Genomic DNA, 9,264 nt, shown 5'->3' on the forward strand with positions numbered 1-9,264 from the left:
TAATGTTTTTTAAAGCAGGTTTTTTAGTTGAAATTACGGACAAAGAAATAAATAAGTACAAGAATGAAATAAAATATTGGAACCAGTAATAATATTTTTATACAAAATTTCATAATCAAATGCTTTCAAACATGATAATATTTCAGGCTTTATCAATAACATTTTAATTTTGAATTAATTTATATTTTTTTTCAAAATACGATTTATTTCTAGTTAGCTAGTTTATTAGAAATTTTTAGTTACTTTATTTTTTATTAGATTTATTGGAGGTTCAGAAAGAGAAAGTGAGATGCAACTTGGGCAAATGAAAAATGAACCAGAATTTGTAAAAAGAAAGTGTTTATTTTATCACCAAAAATCACTATATGTATTACCTAATGGGAAAGAAAAGTATATAAAATAATAGATGGCCCGTGCTGAAAGCTTGGCTTGTTCATAGCTCTTAAATGCATCATTTATACTGTATATATATTAGTTTGGAACGAAATATGATGTAATTAATGTTTTTATTGGGACGTTATATACTGTAATTTTAATAATTTTTATAACTAAATTTATAATTTATCAACATTTTTTACCATCATAAAATTGAATTGAGAGAAAACTAAACTTACCTAATACATGATATTAATGATTTTAATATTAAGTTTAACATTTATCAATATTTTTTTTCGCTGATGAAAAACTAAATTTACATGTTTTGAAAAAAAAAATCAAAGACTAATAATTAGAATTTAAAAATAAAGAAGCAGAAACAAGTAAGTGAAAATGTACATAGGAATGGTAGATTAAAGACATTACAGAGAAGTTAATTAAAAATAAAAGTTTTGTATTGGGGTTAGGGCTAAACCCACCTTAATCTTGACCTTACATGAGAGGGGCTCTGGGGGTTAGATTATTAGTTAATCTGATGTGAAAATAAACTCATACTTATTAGTTCTTTGAGAAGGCTAATTAGATTAAGATGCATCTTATTGTACTGATATTACATTCTTTCATTCTTTCAAGAAATTAAATTAATAACACCTTACACTTTTATAAACATTGGATTTAACCAATGTTGGACACATTCGTTGGTTTGGCTTCTGAATTGGGTCATGATCCAACAGTTTGAGGAACATGAATCATTAGCTTGAATGTGTGTCTACCACTGACTCGCATGCATTACCTGGCTCCACTAGTTTGTTTTCTAAAAAGCGAAGCTACCATATTCGACCCAGTGGGGAAAAGAATAGAGTGTAATGCAGCAGAACATGTGCACAGGTTGTCATGTTTATGGTTACGAAAATATGTACACACTCAGACACATTACTGTTTAGTGCTCAGCATTAAGATAATGAAAAGACTACCGAAGTCCCACGTAGACGAATTCATAGCTATAAGTGAATACTAACCTCTCTCGTCAATGTTCTAACAATATCTCTCATTTTGGAAACAGAGCTGCTTTTCTTGGCTAGTTTTGGCTTGAATTACTAAACTTTTAAACGTGACCATTCTCATAGATAACTGAAGTTTCACTTGAATATAACATGCTAAAATCACTTAAAGAAACTACATATAAATTACATGGAAACAATTCAACTTGAGCAATCAGTAAACACAAATCAACAACAACAAAAACTGCATTCCATTCACCAATCTAACTAGACAAACATTATAAACAAGCTTGACACATACATTGCACTAATACAAACTCTTACATACCAGCACATAAGAAAAAGGTGGGGTGATGCCAGAGAAAAAATTAAGAGAAACATGTTAATTTTCATCTAACTCACGTTGAAGGCAAAGATGATTTTGGAGATTGCCATAGCTGTGCATTCTTCACCTTTGACACACTTGCCAGAACCTCTAACGGCGTCACGTCTCCGATTACTGTTACTTTCTTATCCTCCATGTCTATACTGAATGATGTTACTCCTACACACACATAATTGCGAAAAAAATATGTATATTAGATTCATCAACATAAACTTTGACCCTATTAAGCCATTGAAGAAACCATAAAATGCATTAGCACTTGCTGTGTTTTGCGTGGTTAAATATGTAACAAGATTTATGTCTGATAAATCATCACTACTATGAACATTTTGAACAGTTTCTTACTTAATCCAAATAAACAGAAAATAAGGAATTTAGAAACCCTTTTTCCTTAGCTTTTCTATGAACTACGGTGGATATGTAAACCGACCTTCCATTTTTGAGATGTGTTTTCTAACTTTTCCTTCACAGGCTCTGCAGTGCAGTGACACCCTCAACACAACGTGGTTCTGCAGGGTGGGCTTGTGTGAAGGAATTTGATCAGAGTCAGACACCCAATCACCGAGGAGATATATTGTGGATGATGACGAACCACTGGAATTCTTACTGCTAGAAAAATTAAAATTACTGACGGAACCTTTTCTGCGCGCGTCACTGTGAGGCAAAGGGTTCATAGGTAACACGGATGAACAAGGAAGACGAGGTTGGATTTTCCTTCTAACACCGGTGTGTCTTTTGGTGCTTCTACGTACTGTGGAACGAGTAGTAGAGTTTACTGCTGTGGAAGCAGTGGAACAGCAGAACAATTTCATTCCTTTCATGGCTGTGATAATAATTGTGTGAACAAACCCAGCAATGCAGTGAAGAATTTGAAGAGGTTGCTGAGTGTTGCAAAAAAGTCATGCAACTGATACCATAACTTGGTTTTGATTTTGAACTTGAAACAGGAAGAGAAGGGAAAAAGGAAAAGTTGAACGAAAAAAAAAAATAGCAATAGTACGTTCCACTACTGCAAAGTAGAACTGGGTCAGCTCAGTTCCATTAAAATGTGTGTGCTGTATTACATCTTTAGACTTTTCCATAAAGAACTTGACTTAAATATATCATCCCTTAGAAAATTTTGAAGAATGCTTATAATACTTCACATTCAATTCTTTGAATTTTGAGCATCCGCATTTTAATAAAGCTGTCAAATGGCTGCTGCATATTCATCTTGATCACTACCAACTTTTATCTTAATTTATCAGTTTTTTATGCGTAAACTTCACCATTATATAATCGACCAGGACAGAGCAATTGCATCTTTTGTTAGGCAAAAGGGCATGGCAAAAGGGCATGGCAAAAGGGCATGCATGGCGCATTTATAGATCAATGATAACGTGTATTGCGTAATCTACCATCACAATTGCATATGTTTTAGACAGAGATTCTTTGTTTATTTTAAACGAAAATTGAATACGTAAAAGTATTGCGGATAACGTACTAGTGCACATGCACTGTCGTTAATTTCTGGTTGGATGCAAAACAGAAACGTTCATTAATACTTTTAATACATTGCTTTAGCTGTGGTTCGGACAGTGAGTTCAATAATATAAACACTCTTTTCAAGATGATGTGACTCCTCATGTTTAAACACTCCCATTTTCAAGATTCTGAAAATGAACAGATGAATTTTTGTTTCCTCAGAGAAACAAAAACATTTTATGACAAAAGCAAAACTTCAGTGATTGGAAAAATGTCTGAGCCCGGGTTCGAACCGGGGACCTCTAGTGTGTGAGACTAGCGTGATAACCAACTACACCACCCAGACTGATTTGGCAAAGTTGTTTTTTAATGGTATATAATACCAATATAAAATGTTATCAACATACTTAAATAATTTTTAACGAACTATTATAAAAAATGAAATAATTTTTTTTAAAAATAAAATAGAAAATTACTGGAGGGATATTTTTTTACTTCAATTTTTCTAAAATAGGGGTGTAAATTTAGAAACAAAACGGTGTGGAATAACAAAATACACTGTTCTCTGGGTTATGGTTCAGGCCCAGATCCACTTGATATGTTAAACTTTGTTATGATTTTGTGGATTAGGGTTTAGAAAGAAAAAGAAGCAGTGCAACCGAGTAGGTAGGGTTTCTCTCTCTTTCGATCCTCTTTGCAGCGCCAGGCGACCTTCGAATTAGCAATGGGTACGATTCAAACTATCTCTGTCTTCGCTTCTTCGATGCTGTTTCATTCGATACGGTTACGATTTCGTTTATGTATTTATATTCTAATTTGTTCTGTGCAATGCAAAAGCGAGAATCAAGGTGTACGAGCTGAGGAACAAAACAAAAGCAGAGCTTCTGAACCAATTGAAGGATCTCAAAGCAGAACTCGCTCTCCTCCGCGTCGCTAAGGTCACCGGCGGGGCCCCAAACAAGCTTTCCAAAATGTGCCTTCCTTCTCTTTTTGATTTCATTCAAATCCTTAATTCCTAATTCAATTCAAATTGATACGAATATTCATGCATTTGTTGTGTGAATGCAGCAAAGTGGTCCGGCTTTCGATAGCGCAGGTGCTGACGGTGATTTCCCAAAAGCAAAAGGCAGCGTTGAGGGAGGCTTACAAGAACAAGAAGTACCTTCCTTTGGATCTGCGCCCCAAGAAGACCAGGGCTATCAGAAGGCGCTTAACAAAACATCAGGTACCATTCATGCTTCGTTCTTCTGTTCTTTTTCCCTGCTCTACTGGGTTTTTGGATAGACCCTTGAATTGTCTATCAAATTGGTCCCTGAACTATGTAAAAATTTACCAACTTGGGGACATAAACTAATGAAAATTCAATACATGTGAATAATTTTTATATACTTTTATTACTCCAACAACTATATAGCTGAAATTATTATCTCAGCTCAGGGAGGGACTAAATTGATAGCTATCTGTTATGTGTGTAAGGTTGATCGATGAAAAATTGAAAAGGATGAAAAGTAAAGAGATAGTGTATCTGGAGAGGATTAGATTGTGTAATGGTTCGAAATTGCTGGCAGTGTTTCAATGAGTGTAGAAATAAGGGCCTACTTGATAATCATTGATTAAAAAAATCATAGGATTTGAAAGTGTGTCTAGAAATGGTGTATGTTTACAACGTTTTCTAATTGCATTCCTCCTGCTTTTTTCCAAATAGTCTGTTTTGAGCTTAGCTAAAACTTTTTAATCTGAAGGGCATTAGGTGATAGGTTTGAGCATTTTTAGATATCAAATTGGAACTGTATTGGTTTACATATTCTCTTGTCTTCAGCGAACTATCTTTTTAGCTGGATTGGTGGTTAAATGAAATACAGCTATTGTATTAAGCTGTACATTCTATCATGATGATGATTTTAGATTGAAGAATTATAGTTCAGGTGGCATCTAAATATGGTTTTTGCTGTTATGCGTGCATTATAAAACGTACACACATATACCCAAGCATATAGCTAGTTCCCAAGGTTACGTTGTGCAAATGGCAATCCATTATTCGGCTTGATGCCTGTCTTCTGGACCTTTCAATAAATAATTAGATGATGACTGATTGTTTTCTATTGTTTTTATCTTCCAAGATTGCATCTATCTGCAGCTCTACTACATTCCTTAATCTATTCTTTAGAAAATCCATTATTAGTAGGTATGATGGTTGATGGTTCTGATATCATTTAATAAGATATTTTATTATAGTTTGTCATAAATAATATTCTATTACCTTTGCTAAGGAACGTGATTGGATGTTTCACCACAATCAGGACTATAACTTGTCCTCAAGATGAAACAAGGAACTTGATTGGAAGTTTCACTGTTAAGCTTTTATGTTCTGTTTCTGGCTAGTTTAATATAAAGGTGAACATGCTATTTGAATTCCTTGTGTTGATTTGGGGGAATGGATCTATTTTGTATAATATTCCGCGTGACGTTTGCTGTGACTTGTTCTCCTATTTTGAGCTGCGAATCGAGATAAATGTTTCTTGCCTTATAGGTTTCTGATATATATCTGAATGAATTCGCCGTCTTTTTTACAGGCTTCATTGAAGACAGAGCGTGAGAAGAAGAAGGAATTATATTTTCCGATGCGAAAGTATGCTATTAAGGTGTAATGTTAGATCTTAGTAAGGATTATAATTTTGGAGACACTTTCTTTTGTTATTTGAAGTACGATTATTTTTTCTGGTCGCTCAGTTCTTATGTCATTTCTTTCCGGTTTTCATTTTAATCATCGTTAAATTGAACTAAATATTAGTTTGTTTTTACTTTAGGTTGTTTTTCTTTGTCATTTATGACGATCTTTCAATTTTGTATATGCTCGTAAGTAACCTATATTCTTTTTATACACAATTCGCCAGTTAATATAATCCGCAGATCAGTTTGAAACTTTTCTTGTGGCGTGAGAGCTCAATTTAGTTGAAGATATATGATATTTGGGGCACCGTTAAGTTTTGAAACTTCTCTTTTCCTCATTCATTCAATTAAGGAAACTGCCCTCAATTACTACATTTGAAAGGATGAAATGAATGTTGGTGTTTTACTATCTTTAAATGTTGATTTTAGTCCTTATTATTAAACTTTAACTTAATTTTAGTCCTTATTATTAAAATTTAGCTTAATTTTAGTCATTATTAAAATTTAACTTAACATGGTCATTGTATTTTAATCATAACCACAGGCTTTTGTCCCCGTTGAAGGATTAAACTCACTCTATTTTTGTTGTATTTTTATTGATGAATATTAAACTCACGTTAAGAAATCAAAAACATTATTCGATGGTAATTGTGAACTTGTACGTCAATACTATAATCCCGTTGGAATTACAGCTAAACCTAACTTATTAAGTTAACGATCATACCAAGTCGATGCTCTGGTAAAATGGCTACACATTAACAGATATTTAACTTTAGGAACATGTGTTGGTGAAGGAAATGACATTGATGGAAAAGTGGTCGGTGGAAAACGTATGTCTTGGATTGGAGGTACTTTAGGAAGATAACAGGTGCTTTGATTGTTGGTGATTTTCCAATTTCCACCAATTTTCTTTTTCAATATTCACCAACATCCTTGAATTGTCTACTCCTTCACATTACAAAAATAATATTGTTGAATAATGGCAACTTAAAATTGTGTAAGGATAGTTAAAATATATACAATAATATATATATATATATATATATATATATATATATATATATATATATATATATATATATATATATATATAGTACTGTATATCTAGGTCAGGAGAATGGGATGATCGAGTGGTCACAAGTCCTAAGCAACTTTGAGTACAATCTCTAATCAAGCTTACATATAAGTATTACTTATTAGGCATTAGGCCGTGATTATAGCTATGTTAATCATAAGTTCATCTCAAAACCTATAAATATATGAGATAGGAGATAGATGATTATATTTATTGTGAATTTAAAACTTTACTATCATAACCGATCGACTAGATTATTGACTTGAGCGTCAGAGTGTCTTTGACAAATATCACTCACACGACTTAGAGTTTAGACATAAAAAACATAAAAGAATTTAACTAACGATACATGAGATAAAGCCAAGTGACTAGAAAAAAAATGCGAAGAAGTGTTTGATTATGATCTCCAAACCCATATTCAAAACACATCCACAGACACATACACACATATATATATATATATATATATATATATATATATATATATATATATATATATATATATATATATATATATATATTACAAACAACTCAATTAAGAAATATTAAACTTGCAATTGTATAAATATTTTCTAACGGAACAAAGTATTCAGTTTAAATAATTTTATTCTTTAATAATATAACTCAACTTTTGTTAATTCTTTCGGTTGTTTTCAAGTGTTCCTATTTGAGATTGTTTTGGTGCAGAAAAAAAAAATTGGAACGAAATTTCCTTTTAAACATTTTAGAATAAATTGATTTTTAGTTTGTCTAATTTAGAAAAAAAGAATTATGACCTCTAGAGGTTCAACAGATCTATTTTCAGTTGTTAGAGGATGACTATGTTTGGAAAGTAGCAAAAGAGTCTCAATATTTCCCACACATACATTAATGTGGCGCAGCAATGGAAGATTGAAAAAAAAGTGCAATGACTCTAAAATGTCAACTTGTAAGAAAAGCTAAGGTAGATAAGTTATTTGAAATAACACATTGCGTTTAATTTGTGTTGGTTTTCTCTGTTATCATTATTATTAGAAGTAATAATTCCATTTCGGACAAGTTGTGTTAACTGTCTAAGCGAACAAACTTGACTGCTTATATGATATAGGATGGTAGCTTTAATTAGATAGATAACCCCAAACATGTCCTATTCAATTGTGACGGCTTTTAAAATACCCCGTTTTTTAATTAAATATCAATAATCTCGAACACATTCACCTTACCTTCTCATTATGATTATGAAAATAAATATAAATAGTTTTTACGATAAAAAATAGTTTTTATTTATGTTGTAAGTGATTTATATATATATATATATATCCTTACCACTGTGTCTTGTTTATAGTTCAGGTTTAAATGCTTACTTCGTCCCATGTTAAGAGGTAAATTTGTGTTTAGTATCCGATTTTAAAATAAAGACATTGGGTCCTATGTTATGAAAAATATATTAATAAGGTCCACAAAGAAAGAACAAGTTCAACAAATCATCAAAGAAAAAAGTTGAACAAGAGAGAGAAAAAGCTGGACAGCAGAAGAGAGAAGAGAAAAAATACGGTCACATCAGCATGGACTTAACGTCGTTGTTGTCAACTTAACGGACATGACCTTATTCATACACTTTTCATAATATAGGGACCCAATGTCTTCATTTTTAAAATCGGATACTAAACAGAAATTCACTTCTTAATATGAGGATGGAGTAAGCATTTAAGCCTTTATAGTTTTATAGTTTATTATTCACATGACCGTGTGATACACATAAACAAACAATAATACAGGAAATATTAATATCTAATAATAGAGATTAAAAATATAATATATATATATATATATATATATATATATATATATATATATATATATATATTACTTTGTTAAAATATTTTAACCTTTCTTATTTAAAAAACTAAAATCTTTAAAGAAGAATTACGTATTTCTTATGTTGATAAAATATTAAGTTTGCTTTATATCCTTTGTAATGATACGATTAAGAAAATTATATATGGATTAATGAGGTCGATACATTAACACCTCTAAACATATTATAATACTGTACACAGGATTTTTTAAATGATTATGAAAGTATTTTACTCTTATTTTATACATATTAAAGTCATTAATATTATGAAAGCTAATTTCTAAACAACTATAACTTTATATATATATATATATATATATATATATATATATATATATATATATATATATATATATATATATATATATATATTATAATCTCATATTCTTTTATAAAAATAATAATAACGTTCTCAATCTTGAAAGTATAACCGCAATAATAAAATTATATCTCATTT

At 31.2% G+C, this 9,264-nt stretch overlaps 2 protein-coding genes and 1 non-coding gene across 3 annotated transcripts; 1 reads left to right on the forward strand and 2 right to left on the reverse strand.

Moving 5' to 3' along the window:
* Positions 1-1,525: 1,525 nt before the first annotated feature.
* LOC108333794 (protein SODIUM POTASSIUM ROOT DEFECTIVE 3) lies at positions 1,526-2,697 on the reverse strand. The gene is made up of 2 exons (XM_017569261.2): positions 2,192-2,697; positions 1,526-1,920 (listed from the first exon to the last, which is right to left on the reverse strand). The coding sequence occupies exons 1-2, from the start codon at positions 2,580-2,582 to the stop codon at positions 1,775-1,777; spliced, it is 537 nt and encodes a 178-aa protein (XP_017424750.1). The 5' UTR covers positions 2,583-2,697; the 3' UTR covers positions 1,526-1,774.
* An 800-nt stretch (positions 2,698-3,497) lies between these two features.
* Positions 3,498-3,571, reverse strand: TRNAV-CAC (transfer RNA valine (anticodon CAC)). The gene has a single exon. It is a non-coding gene; the product is annotated as a tRNA-Val (tRNA).
* A 226-nt stretch (positions 3,572-3,797) lies between these two features.
* LOC108333133 (60S ribosomal protein L35) lies at positions 3,798-6,028 on the forward strand. Its single transcript, XM_017568476.2, has 4 exons — positions 3,798-3,953; positions 4,063-4,198; positions 4,294-4,450; positions 5,799-6,028. Exons 1-4 carry the CDS (start codon positions 3,950-3,952, stop codon positions 5,871-5,873), a joined length of 372 nt encoding a protein of 123 aa, XP_017423965.1. The 5' UTR covers positions 3,798-3,949; the 3' UTR covers positions 5,874-6,028.
* The last annotated feature ends 3,236 nt before the right edge of the window (positions 6,029-9,264 follow it).

This window comes from Vigna angularis, chromosome 11, assembly GCF_016808095.1.
Source record: "Vigna angularis cultivar LongXiaoDou No.4 chromosome 11, ASM1680809v1, whole genome shotgun sequence".
Taxonomy (NCBI): Eukaryota; Viridiplantae; Streptophyta; class Magnoliopsida; order Fabales; family Fabaceae; genus Vigna; species Vigna angularis.

Excerpts from the sequence above, each read along its gene's own strand:
- LOC108333794 (XM_017569261.2), bottom strand. The coding sequence starts at position 2,582 with ATGAAAGGAATGAAATTGTTCTGCTGTTCCACTGCTTCCACAGCAGTA. Across the intron at positions 1,921-2,191 it reads ACACATCTCAAAAATGGAAG|GAGTAACATCATTCAGTATA; the intron begins GTCGGTTTACAT and ends ATGTGTGTGTAG.
- LOC108333133 (XM_017568476.2), top strand. Across the intron at positions 4,199-4,293 it reads CCAAACAAGCTTTCCAAAAT|CAAAGTGGTCCGGCTTTCGA; the intron begins GTGCCTTCCTTC and ends GTGTGAATGCAG. Across the intron at positions 4,451-5,798 it reads GGCGCTTAACAAAACATCAG|GCTTCATTGAAGACAGAGCG; the intron begins GTACCATTCATG and ends TCTTTTTTACAG.